The 14,812-nt window shown below is 38.4% G+C and overlaps 1 protein-coding gene across 7 annotated transcripts in view; it reads left to right on the forward strand.

Annotated features, from left to right (window-relative positions):
• The window catches only part of DDR2 (discoidin domain receptor tyrosine kinase 2), a 169,499-nt gene that overhangs the window by 135,884 nt on the left and 18,803 nt on the right, over positions 1-14,812 (forward strand). For all 7 annotated transcript variants that reach the window (XM_005677124.3, XM_005677122.3, XM_013975422.2 and 4 more), the window contains 4 exons: positions 1,731-1,914; positions 7,408-7,651; positions 11,183-11,245; positions 12,085-12,215. In XM_005677124.3, coding sequence (XP_005677181.1) covers positions 1,731-1,914; positions 7,408-7,651; positions 11,183-11,245; positions 12,085-12,215 — 622 coding nt within the window. The remainder of the gene's footprint in view (positions 1-1,730; positions 1,915-7,407; positions 7,652-11,182; positions 11,246-12,084; positions 12,216-14,812) is intronic.

A 14,812-nucleotide genomic window follows, 5' to 3' on the forward strand; every position in this document is an offset into this window, starting at 1 on the left:
AGGAAATAAACAGTTATAGTAGCAAAAGTTACTTATTTAAATTTTTAAAAATCTAAAAGTAATGTATACTCTTGTAGAAATTCTAACAATCCTAAAGTATATAAAGTAAACAGGCAAAGTTTCTTTCCTTACTCTTTCCCCACTTGATTAAATTCTGATTAAAGGGAATTGAATTAGCATTCCTTTTAATTTGTGTTACTTTTCTGAAGATTTTCATGGGGATTTAATTTTCTGGGGACAATGGGTAATACATTCATGGCAAGTAAACTTATGCTGTCCTAGCCTTTTTCATCTGTAGAGAGAAGAAAAAAAAAGGCAAAATCTTGGAAGGGAGAGCCAGGCTTCAGTCCTTGTAGTCCACTCTTGCCTGGAAAATCCCATGGACAGAGTAGCCTGGAAGGCTGCAGTCCATGGGGTCGCTGAGGGTCGGATACAACTGAGTGACTTCACTTTCACTTTTCACTTTCCTGCATTGGAGAAGGAAATGGCAACCCACTCCAGTGTTCTTGCCTGGAGAATCCCAGGGACGGGGAAGCCTGGTGGGCTGCCGTTTATGGGGTCACACAGAGTCAGACATGACTGAAGTGACTTAGCAGTAGCAGTAGCAGCAGATAAATATTATAATTTGCCAAACATTTTTCAATGAGCAAATATATTTAAAAATATATCTGTAAGCTTGGCACAATCATTTTAATCAATTTTTTTTTGATAATTCACAAATTTTACATGGTATTGCTTTGCCTGTAACCTCAAGGATCACACAGATTATTGCTTGAGGGTGACTATCCCAATCTTTTCATTTGGGAGACTCCTGACACAGCTTCCAGAGCTTGAGGAGAGAGAAACTCCACATGATGTGTTCTCATTCTGTCCCTCCATAAAAGAAGGAATGAGGTCTCTTTATGTTCTTCAAACTTTAAACAGAAGTGGTCAGGCTTCTGGCAATTTCAGCCATTCACAATAGCCTTACACTCAGAAGTGGAAAGGCTGCCAAACTAGAAAAGAAAATGAAATCCAATACCTGAGATACTCATGTGATCCATGCATTTTACTGCATGAGTCTAGTATTCTACAACTGTAATTAGAGTTAAATTAGTATTTAAATTTGGCAGTGGTTACTTTTTCCCCCTTTAGTTTGATATCAAATTAAGTTGTTGGGGATGTGAGGTAGAAGGCAAGACTGGTTGCTCTGAAATTGATTCATCAAACAATAACAATATACAGTCAAAGAGGAGTCAGAAAAATTTCCAACCAGCTCTGGAACCATTTATTTAGTGATGAGCAAGTGCCACCATCTTCTACATTATTCATTCTATGCATTCATTTATTTACTCATTAATGGATGAATTTGTCAAATGCACTTGACAATATTGAATCATTATATAAAGACTTACTATGTTAAGTATAAGAACAGGTAAGGATACAACAGATCATAGAAAGCGTTTCATATAAAATGATTTTAAAAAGTGTTTAAAAGCTTTGCTGTAATAGAGTTAAGTATCGAATATTATGTAAAATTCATTTATATGGAATTCCTTGTTCCCCATTGATGTAGGATAAATGAGTCAGTACTGTAAACTATATTGGATTTTTTATAATTCTTCAACCTCCAAGATAATCAACTCTTACAAAACTTAGGGTGGAGAAACTGGGTAAAGAGTCTTCTGTGAATGTGCGATTAACTTCAAGTTCCTCTCTTCTTTTTCCTTCTCGTCTTTTGGTTTGAGCAGCATGACTGAAGGGCTGGGCCAGTTGACTGATGGGGTGTCTGGCCTGGATGATTTCACGCAGACCCACGAGTACCATGTGTGGCCGGGCTATGACTACGTGGGCTGGAGAAACGAGAGTGCCACCAATGGTTACATTGAGATCATGTTTGAGTTTGACCGCATCAGGAATTTTACTACTATGAAGGTCAGTGGAGTTAGGCATGGAAGCCAAAATCATGATCAAGGGAAAAGGCATGCTGGGAAGAACCTGAGGGTGATGCCAGCAGAACAGGATTCAAATACATATTTTACTGGTCACTAGCTGCAGGCATTTCATGAGTCACTTCATTTCTCTAGGCTGGTTTCTTCATTTGTAAATAAGAGTGTTGGACTAGGTCACTGTTTTTCAATGTATTTTGTTAATGTTGTCTCATCAACAGAGTTGACGTATCCATTATGCAAATTGGGTACACCGTCTGGGACCCATGATACTTGAAGCCCACAGAAATGATTTAACTTCTTTTATTGTCAGAATAAAAGAAATGAGCTTTAGGGTCAAAGTTATTCTCATCTTTTTAACAAATACGGTTATAAAATATAATTTCAATGTGTTTTTATGAAGGGTAGGGCCCACAAAGGCAGAAGAGACTAGGGCCCATGAACATCATTACTTGGCTCTGCCCAGCACTCTTCAGGGAGGGGACACACTGTTGTCAGTAAGGGTGACTCACTGTAGCTCTGATGCTCAATGGAAGAAGAAAGGGCTTTATATTTTGAACCACTCTCCACCCTCTGAGTATTTTCTGTATGCGCACAGCATTGAGAAACCGTGATAAAAGATCCCATACACTTCTTTTTTTTTTTTTTTAGTTTTTTATTTTTTTTTTATTTTAAAATCTTTAATTCTTACATGCCTTCCCAAACATGAACCCCCCTCCCACCTCCCTCCCCATAACATTTCTGTGGGTCATCCCCATGCACCAGCCCCAAGCATGCTGTATCCTGCGTCAGACATAGACTGGCGATTCAATTCTTACATGATAGTATACATGTTAGAATGCCATTCTCCCAAATCATCCCACCCTCTCCCTCTCCCTCTGAGTCCAAAAGTCCGTTATACACATCTGTGTCTTTTTTCCTGTCTTGCATACAGGGTCGTCATTGCCATCTTTCTAAATTCCATATATATGTGTTAGTATACTGTATTGGTGTTTTTCTTTCTGGCTTACTTCACTCTGTATAATCGGCTCCAGTTTCATCCATCTCATCAGAACTGATTCAAATGAATTCTTTTTAACGGCTGAGTAATACTCCATTCTATTCCCAGAGTTCTTTGTTTCCTTATCTATGATCATCTATATGTGTATGTGTCTGGTTCTCTTATTAGACCTCAAGCTCCTCCAAGGTGGTGACTCTGCTTTCTGATCTCACTACCCAAGCACCTGGCAGTTGATATATGCAGGCTCAAAAAATGTTTGCAAGTGAACAAATGATATCCTTTATTGCCTACTTTCACCATGTATAGTTATAAATATCTCTGCCACCTAGGAGGAGGAGATATGATGAACAGCAATAAGACACTGAAAATACAATTGTATTTTCTCAACTATAAACAGAAACTTGTACAAGGACTGGGGCCAGGCAGGAGAAATTACTGTGACCTGGCTGGGCCAATATCTGGATTTTAGACCTCAGGCCCAGATTCTGAGATCTCTGTGACTCTTTGTCTAGCTAGAGGAGTTTTATCCAATGAATGAGATTCAAGGCAAGTGGTGGGGTGAGGTGGTGTGGTTTTAACCCAAGTCTTTTCTAAGCCCTCAAATGTAAGTTATTAGGCTTTTTTATTTGTTTTTGATGAAATGCTATCACCCCAAAGTCTGCATTAAAATGCAAGTATTTTACCTCAGGGAGAGTAAAACAATAAAAAGTTAATGTCTTAAATGCAATAGCAGAAGTGATTTTATCAGTTTATTATTACAGAGTAGTTAAGAGTGAGTAGGTAAATTTTATTGAGGACTTGGATGAAAGCTGAAGCTCTGGGAAAAGGACAGCTCTGGGGAGAGTTAAGTGAGTCCCTGAGACGAGCTGAGGGAGGGGACTTAAGGCCTGATTTCCCTTTTCTCTGGGGTAGGGCCTTTCAGGAGAGCCCACCCTAGATGTAAGCATTGAGGACATCTCTATTGGCATGGTGGTACTTAGCTCAAATGGTCATTTTGCCTTTTCAATCCCATGTATGTTTCAGAGAGAAAGGAATAGAAGGGAAGAAAACGTCCATGTGAAGTGTGACCAGATTAGACGCTAAACCTGAATGCTAGATTCTGGGGTAAACAGATGAATAAGAAATAGTCTCTTTCTTGGGACAGTTTGAGGTTCAGTGGGGAAAGACACTATTTATTTGCAGAAGGAGGTATGTAGGAACCCTGAAGAAGGGAACTGTTTTACCATTAAGGCTTCCCAGTAAACAAAAATTTGTTAATTCTTGGCATGAAACTGGAGGCAAAAAGCAAATGCATGGCTACTATATCACTCTCACATGTTAAGATGATAATCTCTCCTAATTGGATTAATAACTATTAGTTATATAATAAGAACAGAAGAATATACCTGGTCTACCAGTGTGTTTCTCATGAATGTTTCTTTGGCAGTTGTAAAACATGTGTGCAATTGTGTATAACATATTGTCCTTCACAAGTTTTTTTGGGGGGAGGAGGTAAATTTGCATAGTAGCAAAACTATGTATTCTTCAAAGAAAAATTAATTTGTGTTGTGAATAAGATGTTTACCCAATGTGTACCTATGAACAAGTGTATCAATTCATTGTATATCATTGGGAGAATTTCTAGTCCCACAAATAATAAAATGTATTTTAAAATCCCCATAAAGCTATAACATTAACTCAATTGACTTTGATCTTCCTGAGTCCCCAGCCACTCCTGTGTAGTTTATCACAGGTCAAAATTATTCAAAAGCATATTCTGCAATGAGAAGATACCAGAAACTTCTCAAGAGCTGACTCAAGGTTGGTCCTCTTAAGGCTAAGAGGCTGAACATCTACCTTGTTTTAACTTTTCTGAAACAAAAAGTTAAAGAGGAGTTTCAGGTCATCAATGTTTTCTAGAGAGGAGTTTTGCTTCCTAGGCAAAGTACTGCCCATTTCCCTCTCTGCCCTGATTGTAGTTAAAATACAGCATTTCGAAGAAATGCAAATCCACAGAGCGTTTAGAAAATGAAAACATTACATATGTCAAAACAAATGGGATACATATAAAACTACACTGAATAAAATTCATGGTATTGAATATTTTCTTCATTATTAAAAAAGGAAGGTATAAAATGAACTGGACACTGAATTCCAACATTAAAGATTAATATATAAACCAATTAATTAAAACTGGAAAACTATATAAATTATTGTAAGCTCAAGAGCTTTTTCTTTGGAAAAATATAAAATGAAAATAAAATAAAACAAGGAAAAATAAAAGCGATTCTGAAATATATATAAGTGCATTTAAAAATGTTTTCTATTTGTTAAATAAATATTTATTTTTATTTTTTAAATATAAATTTATTTAATTGGAGGCTAATTACTTTACAATATTGTATTGGTTTTGCCATACATCAACATGAATCTGCCACGGGTATTTAAGTCCACTGGGGAATGAAATCCTGTCCTATGTTTTTACATTCCAGGATTCCCAAAACATTTGCAGGACAGATTATTGTCTTCCCCACAGACCACTTATCCAACACTCCATAGATTTCAAAACATCTGAAAAATCTATTGAAGCTGTAGATGGCATTTCTTTGATTCTGTTCTTAGCCTTATTCTGCTTACTTGTGGTCAATAGACTGAAGCTGTTAATTCATCCCAAAGAAGATATTAACACATGTTTTCATCATTAACATTTAGAGGAAAATCCAAATGGGAAATTTGAGGTGATTTGCCCCCTTTCCATGTAGCATGGATGTGGAAAGCATGCTGGACTACAGTCTATGATTCTAGATCCTGTTCTGATGTTGACTGACCCCAGACAGGTCAAACCTCTTGGAGGGTCAGTTTCCTCATTAGTATACAGAGAACTGGACTAGAAGATTTTTGAAGACTCCAGTCACTCTAATATTTCATGATTTTATTCTTTTCACATATCTCTGGTCTGTTTCATCAGTCTTTAAATTCCTATATCATTACTTCTTCTTCCTCAGCTAAAAATAAATTCTGAATTTAAAAAAATGGAAGTGCTAGTTGCTCAGTGGTGTCCGATTCTTTGTGGCCCATTGGACTGTGTCCTGCCAGGCTCCTCTGTCCATGGAATTCTCCGGGCAAGAATACTGGAATGGGTTGCCATTTCCTATTCCAGGGGATCTTCCCAACCCAGGGATCAAACTGAGATCTGCATTGCAGGCAAATTCTTTACCATTTGAGCCACTTGGGTTGTACTGATTACCCAGAAACCAGAGGATGGTATTAAAGGGTTACAATTCAGGGACTAAGCAAGACATAAAATTGAAATAACAAATATATTCCAAAGATTACAATGATGCTTTTCCAACCTAAAGTCTTTAAATTCAGGGGCGAGTGACCAGCAGAGCTCCATTTTCTACATAGAACTGAGCCTGAGGCAATGTTACTGAACTACTGCCAGAGACTTGACTTAGTTACAAACACGGACATTCTGCTTTTGAGGGATGTTACTCACAGCAAGGTGCTACAGAAGAACTGTTGTGGAATCCTTCTTCCTCATGACCCTGAAAAGCCATACAAATACCCTGGCTAGAGAGTCATGGCAGCAGGCAAGAGGGTACAAGCTACCTTCCCAAAGATTTTCTTTTCTCATCTCAGAAAGTATCTATGATGAAGATTTAATGCGTTCATCAAAATGGCTTTACCAAAATGAATTTAATTAGGAGAGATAATTAAGTCTTGCGTCTCTGGCTGACAAATGCTAGTATCTGACAGTTAAAATGAGATTTCTAAAGAGAAAGATGAAATTGTATTGGATAGTGTGTTATTTCAGGGTTCTCATCTAAACTCATTGAAAGGAGTGGATTAACTTTGGAAATGTACCTAGGAGAAAGTAGTTCAGAATACCTTGATTCTGGGTAGATAGCAACCATGGTTGAGAGGATTGGAGTGGTGAGAGGTACAGTTATAGACCAGCGAGTGTTAAGGGAAAAGGAGGAGTTGAGAGGAGGCTGGTCCAGCCCTCATTTAACAGATGAGGACGCCTCTCCCAGGAGTCTGCAGCAAGATGGCTGCTGCTGCTGCTAAATCGCTTCAGTCGTGTCCGACTGTGCGACCCCATAGACGGCAGCCCACCAGGCTTCCCCGTCCCTAGGATTCTCCAGGCAAGAATGCTGGAGTGGGTTGCCATTTCCTTCTCCATTGCATGAAAGTGAAAAGTGAAAGCAAAGTCGCTCAGTCGTGTCCGACTTTTAGCAACCCCATGGCTAGGGGAGCACAACTGTATAAAGGTGACTAGAGTATTAGCCTAGGTTTTATAAAGTCAGAGCAATGCTCCACTGCCACTATGAGGTTCCTAGAAGGGAAAAACGCGTTACTGCAGAGCATCAATTATTCACCAAGGGTAGTGCTCAGAGAAATTTGACAAGTCTAAGGTCTTACTGGGTGAGGTTGCACTGCGTCCCCAGTGCCACCCAGCAGGGTCAAGCTGTCACTCCATGCCTCTTTCTCGGCCAGGTCCACTGCAACAACATGTTTGCTAAGGGTGTGAAGATTTTTAAGGAGGTCCAGTGCTACTTCCGCTCTGAAGCCAATGAATGGGAACCTAACGCCGTCTCCTTCCCGCTGGTGCTGGATGACGTCAACCCCAGTGCTCGCTTCGTCACTGTGCCCCTCCACCACCGCATGGCCAGTGCCATCAAGTGCCAATACCATTTTGCTGACACCTGGATGATGTTCAGTGAGATCACCTTCCAATCAGGTTGGGAGCTTGGATGGCCCTTAGGGAAGTGGGAGCAGGGTGGCAAAGGAGGAAGGCAGTGTCCAGAGCTTCTCATTGGTGGGTCTCTGAGAAGAAAAAGGTTATACAAGTGGCGTCTCATGGGTAGATAGAATCTTTTTCGCCACTAGTTTGGTTGTGGAAGGGCAGAGATGAGACTGTGGAAGTGGACAGAATGTTTACTTGGCTCTCACTCATATTTGTCTAAAAAAAAAAAAAGAAAGAAAATGAATACAATGTGTTAAAACTTTAATGTAAATCAAACCAGTTAAGGGAATGCAAACCTAAGCACTGTTAAAAGTCTTTAAATGAAGATGTCTAAATATACACTAAAGAGAACAATGAACCTCCATCCATCACTTAGCTTTACTAATTGTTGATTTTTTTTGTCATCCTTGTTTCATTTATTCCTCCCTTTTTGCTATAGAGTTTTGAAGCAAATCTGAGATGTTATTTGATTTCAATAATAAAATTTTAGAATACACCTGAAAAGATAATATTATCTTTATAACAATGTATTATAATGACATTTATTAATAACTAATTCCTTAATGTAATATAATAGCAACCCACACTCATGTATCCTTGATTGTCTAATAATGTCTTAACAACAGTGGGCTTGAATAATTAGGATCCTACTAATAAGCCCCTCCTGGTGTATTACCTTTATTATATTGGTAGGTTATATCTCTTTTAATCTAAAGAATAACTAAAAAAAAATTCTATTCTGGATTAACTGATTCCTTTCCGTGGTGTCATTTTACTGTAACTTATATCCTCTGTCATCTTGTTGACTGGAGGTTATATCTACAGGTGAATTTGATTCAAACTCAGTATTTATTTTTGCTAAGGATTTTTCATAGATAGTGTTGTGTACTTTGTGTTGAATCTCATCGTGGAGATGCTATGTTAGACTCCCTCACTTTTAGTGATGCTAAGATTGATCTTTGGGCTCAGGTGGTTCTTCTTTCACAGAAAAGTTCCCCACGATCTTTCTCCTTACACTTTACCCTCCATTGATGACCACTGCTTAAATTATTTCATTAGGAGTTGCTGACTGATGATTTTCTAATTCTTTTGTTCCTTTTGCATTTATTAGCTGAATTTATTCTGAATATGAGAACTATTCTCCATACCCTTGTTAACCTTGAAATATAGTTCACATTGCAGGGGCAGGATACATGATTAATTTTTTCATCAATTTTCAGAGTAATGAGTTAATGCAACCTTTAGCAACTTTCAATGGTGTTGAATAGATTTTGTTTTGATTTTCATCCTTGTTATGTTTCTTAGTATCATTATGCATTCATTGGTTTTTATAAATTCAGTGTTTGTTGCAATTAATATTCTTTTTTAATACTCAGATTGCCTGCATTTGACCAGAGCACATGCCCTTAAGCTGGCTCTGTCTACTTTGAATTGGATCCTATAAGTTTTTGATAGCTGTTTTCCTATCTGAAAGAACGAGATGTTCTGAGCTTATTTTGAGCATTCACTGCCCCAGATGTGGAATCACATTTCCTCAATTGATCTTGGTTCCTTTTATTGGGGAACGGTATTTAGAGACCACAAAGTTGGCAATATGGACTGTGTCAAATCATGAAAAATTAAAAGCCATTTAGGACACTGTCTATATCATCACAGTTTAGATGAGGATTGAAAACCTAGATAATGATTTTTTTTTCATAAGATGTTCAAAGTGGTGACCAACAATAAGGTCAGAAGGAGAGAGGTCACTAGAGAGTAGATTTATAATGGACAAAGGAGTGAGACTTTATACCAGGTCTGGAAGAAGAATATAGGCAAAAAAATGACATCAGAGAAGAGGGGAGACTAAAAATAAACCAGAAGATCCCATTCTTCCTAATTTGATTTTTAAAAGAAAAAGATTTTAAGATGTTTTGCTAATTAAGATATATTAATAAGGAAATAGAGCACATGTTTAGAAAAAGAGGTTTGGTGCCTCCATACCTTCTGTTATGAAAATTTAAGCTAAAAGTGAGTGGATTCATTATTTTATAAAGTATTTATTGAGGGAAGAAATCTAAATGTTCAAAAGCAGTGTTACTTAAAGTCATAAGTGTTAATTAGGAAACAGTAGGTTTCCACCATCCTCAGAGTTTCTGCAGAAGACTTGAAATGTTTGCTTCAGGAATTAATATAAGGCATATTTTGCTAACTTAATGACCAAAGAATTTTAGAACAACATGAATGATTAGTTTTAAGTCATCTTAAACTTGTATTTCTGATAGGAAAATGGAACAAGATGTGTCAGTGCAATTATTTCATATTAAATGATCTCCTAAACAGTGATGTTTGTTGGCATAAAATCACAGAAAATGTATTCATATCATTTTTACATTTTCTTGATAAGAATACAACTTTGAAAAAATATTCTCAGTAAGTGATTAAATACATCCTGTGTAAACCCAAATCAGACCAACATATTAGATACGCTTGCTGTATATATTCTCATTAACATTAAAGAAGACACTTTTAGAAGTGTGCCAAAAAGACTTAAAATAGTTGTAGCTATAGTTACATAGTTTTTGACTGCTGAAATATCTTGAACTTTAATGTCATGATAATATTAGTTTTCACTGAAGCCTGAGAATCCAATTCAGAAAAGTACAGGTGGGTGCCAGATACTTTATATATCATAATGCTAATAAGAAGAAAAATTAGGTTTGGGGGACAGAACCTCTTTTGGATGGGAAGTGAGTATTTTAATTCTTCCCCTCTTTATTAGACAAATCAGAGGGAAAAATAAGTTACCAACATCAATCTGTCAAATATACTTTTGGGATCTAGTCTTGGAAGCTTCAGGATCACAGTAAAGGATAATTTAACTCGGTGGTTCCCAACATTTTTGGCACCAGGGACAAGTTTCATGGAAGACAATTTTTCCACCAATGGGATGGAGAGAGGTGGTAGTTTCAGGATAATTCAAGCACATTACATTTATTGTGTACTTTGTTTCTACTGTTATTACATCAACTCCACCTCAGATCATCAGGCATTAGACCCTGGAGGTTGGGGACCCCTGCTCTAATTTATCTATAAGGATGAAGGCTTAATTTGTAAATCAAAAGTCTGGGACAATGAAACATAATGAAAACTCCTTAGTAAACAAAAAAGTTCAATTAATTTAATTTCCTTGAAGGCAAGGTCATCTTTAGCACCATGTCTGTTCCATGTCTCTAACTCATTATATTCTCTCTGTATTTTACTGAACTTGGGTCTCACTTCCTATGCATGCTTTATGATAATGTGTGGTCACAGCCCTCCGATCATTCTTTCTTAAATTTTTTTATATCATGATACTTGCAAAAGAAAAGTTGCCCTTGCTATTCAGATGAATGGTAATATTATTTATTTATTAATAATATATGATTTCATTTCTAATCCAGTAAATTGATTTCACAAAGTACTAGCTTAGAACCTCCCTTCAGAAAAACCACTACCTAGCTGTCTTCTTCCCTTGAGCTCTGACTCACCCTTGTTTTATAACAGATGCTGCAATGTACAACAACTCTGGAGCCCTGCCCACATCGCCTGTGGCACCCACAACCTATGGTATGTGTTATGGAATTCTTCGTTATAAAAATTAAGTTGAGGAGACCTTCCAGAGGATGAAGAAGAGTGGAGATTTGCAAAGGCCTGACTGTGTAGGAAGCTTGATAGAAGGTGTCCTTGGATGAAGAGTAGCTCTGGAAAGATAGGACAGTCCACATCCAAAGTTAATGGCCCAAACTCACTCCCTTCCCTCTGGTCCATGTGCTTCTTCAGCTGAGGCTGAGTCTTGAGTTGTCCCAACAGCTTCTTGGAAGTTTGGGACACTTGGAGCAAAAACAGGGAGGGGGATGTGTCTAGGTGAGACCCACTGTAGGGATCTCAAGGAAAGAATGGAAGTCTTTGGAACAAAAAGCTAGTCTCTCCAATTGCAGGGAAATATGGGCAAATGTATCCATTGCTTCAGACAGCCACTGGCTGTATAAGTCAGCTATCTGGGAAATATATAATCATAGTGTAAAGTCCAGAGAGGACTCTCACTACCCTGGCATGTCTCAAAGAAATCACAGTGAGACTAGTTCTTTACCTGCTTTACATGAGGTGAGATTAGAGGCCAGCAGACCCAAGCCATGGTACGAAGGAGCAAAATTTTGGGAAGAATGGAAAGCCTCTCCATTATCCAGTCTAAAACATGAAGAAGAGGAGGCTACTGTCCCATGGATGTGGACTGTAGGAAATAGGAGCAAAGTAATACAAGAGTAGCAATACGAAGTGTTAAGGTGACATGTTGTGGAATTATCCTGAAGCAGCAAGTTCGGCCTTCTTATCTCTAGTCCAAGCCTTCATGCTCTTCTTGCCTTAAGAGGTAATAATATTCTTTATCTTTCCTTTCCTGGTTACAGATCCCATGCTTAAAGTTGATGACAGCAACACTCGAATCCTGATTGGCTGCTTGGTAGCCATCATCTTCATTCTCTTGGCCATCATTGTCATCATCCTTTGGAGGCAGTTCTGGCAGAAAATGCTGGAGAAGGTGAGGAAGTGCAGAACCATCATGGCATAGGAAACTGCTCCATCCTTTCGTGAGCTGCTCTTACCCTGGGAGTAAGAGGCAAATCACAAAATTATGTAAATAGTTAGAAAGATCATCAAGGCTGCCAAGAGGCATAGGAATAGAGAAGCTAGGGCTGAAAGGATCAGAAAAGAATAAGCTAAGTCCAGTTTCTCATTTTTAGGATGGAGATTTTGAAACCTTCCTAGAGAACTCAAAAACTTTTTTTTCTTCCCAACACATTTAGGCATCTCAACTTAGGCATCTTCCCCGAAGATTCTGATTCACTGGGTTTTGGGGTGGAGTGTCAGCATCTGTATTTTTAAAAATTATAAAGTAATTATACTACAATTAAAATAAATTAATTTAAAAAGTTAACAAGCGATTCTGATGCATAACTGATACCTAGCTAAAATTTCTTATAATGCTGTTTCTTTTGTTTTTACTGCTTGCTTGTTTTTTGGTGTGTGTGTGTGTGTAGAAAAATATCCAACATCATTAATATCCAAGCCAAGTTTCTTGCAATTCTATTCCAACTTCTTTTTGTACTTGAATGTTATGGCTATACATCCTCTGAATGCCTCCTCCAATTCATTTTGTCTAGGCCAAGTGATCTGTATAATTTCTACTACATTTGTCTAACACTTTACAGTCTACAGAGACTTTTTCCAATGATTTTACCTGAACCTCATTGAATAATGGTGAGTTGGTCATAGTAGTTATATTTAACTGTTTTTCTGTTTAAAAAATATGAAGTTCTCAGTGCCATTAATATCCTGTTTTTTATGCTGGTTCCAATTGTCAGTCTTGAAATTTGTTGACTCTTTTTCTTCTAAACTATATACATTCCACCACAGGTAGACTGGGGCTTCCAATGGCGCTAGTGGTAAAGGCTCTGCCTGCCAATGCAGGAGACATAAGCAGATGTGGGTTCCATCCCTGGGTCATGGAGATCCCCTGAAAAAGGAAATGGCAACCCACTCCAGTATTCTTGCCTGGAGGATCCCATGGACAGAGGAGCCTGGCTGGTTATAGTCCATAGGGTTACAGAGTCAGGCATGACTGAAGTGACTTAGCACACATGCACAGATGGATTATCTATGACTTCTTTTGTTTTTTTTTTAGACCAGATAGCAACTCTGGGCACTGTTGCTAAGTGTGTGATATTCTTGGAGTTTGCTGATGATAAAGTGTTTCCACCTTTGCCCATGGGCATTGTCCCTGGTTAATGAGCTCAAATGGATGTGGACTGTGAGAGGTCACAGGTGCTCTGGGTTGTGGGACTTTGAAATGCCCATTGACGGCTGGGACCGGGAGGGAGGGTAATAACGCCTGATTGTGTTCATAGCTCCTGTGTTTGGAGATGGGCTCTCAGAGGAGACCAGTGCCTCTGTGGAGTACATACCAGAAGAGGTGAATGGACTGGGACTTTCTGAACTCTTGGTGGGTGGGACAAGAGGAAGGGGCTAATATCAGAGAAGTGAAGGGAATGACCTAGACAAGCAGCCTGCGATTCCTTCTGAGCTGTTACACACTTAGGCGCTGAAAGCCTGAAGTTTACTTTAAGGTTTTTAGGCAGGAATATTTCACAGAAGAGAAGATCTCTTTGCTTCCCACAGGGACTTCTATCATGAGTCTGAAAATACTTTGACTAAATTAAAGCTTTCAGTCCAGAAATAGTGGCTGAAGGCTGAAAGGTAGAATCCACAGAGAGCTCACACACTGGCATGATGGGGCAACACCAAAACCTTTCTTCTTTTAGCATGCTGAAGCATACTGAGTCTCTAGATTCCAGGGAGAAGGCTAGCGAAGAGTGGTGGTGGAAGAAGCTGGTGGTCTGAAGATTCACTGGAAAGCTTGATGCTGTGCTCTTATTGAAGAGTCTGTTATGACTGCATTTTTTTAATTGAGGGGGGAAAGTCTGTGTTCTCTATTCTATAAGCTATTTTTCTCTGCACCAGAATTTACCACTCATCTCTGAGTCTTTCTTCTGAAACCCACTGGAACATATTCGTGGTCTGGGAGAAGAATTTGGGGCTGGAGACTCTCTAGGTAAAAGGGAGACTAAACATTTTTCCCTTGAATATTTAACTTGGTCCTTCAAGAAATTCTTTTTATGCCTGTACATCCTGAGTGAGAAAATTCAAAAACACTCTAGAATAACACAGGATTCCTCCTTGAGGAAAGGATTTTTTTTGTAGAAGACCTTTAAGCATATATTTATATTCCCAATACATTACTCAAAGTAGCCTTATGCTATAGCATTATTTGCAGGATACTTATAATGGTGTCCTCAATTCTCTCTTTGAGAGAGTCAACCCATATTTATTGAGTACCTACATGTGCTGGCCTCCATGCTCATTGTTGAGGATCTATCAGCCTAGCTTATGGAGCACACATCTCAATTTCTCCATTGCGCACTCAAGGTATGTTTGCTGGAGTAGAACATTTCACGTGTTTAAATCTAAAGAGTCATATATATTTAGATTATGAGAGTTCATTTTGAAGGAGCAGGCAGGCCATATTAGATGGAATGCAAGAAAAATTAGCTGTTTAATTCTTCTTATTCCTGGGTTAGG

This window comes from Capra hircus, chromosome 3 (genome assembly GCF_001704415.2).
Source record: "Capra hircus breed San Clemente chromosome 3, ASM170441v1, whole genome shotgun sequence".
NCBI lineage: Eukaryota > Metazoa > Chordata > Mammalia > Artiodactyla > Bovidae > Capra > Capra hircus.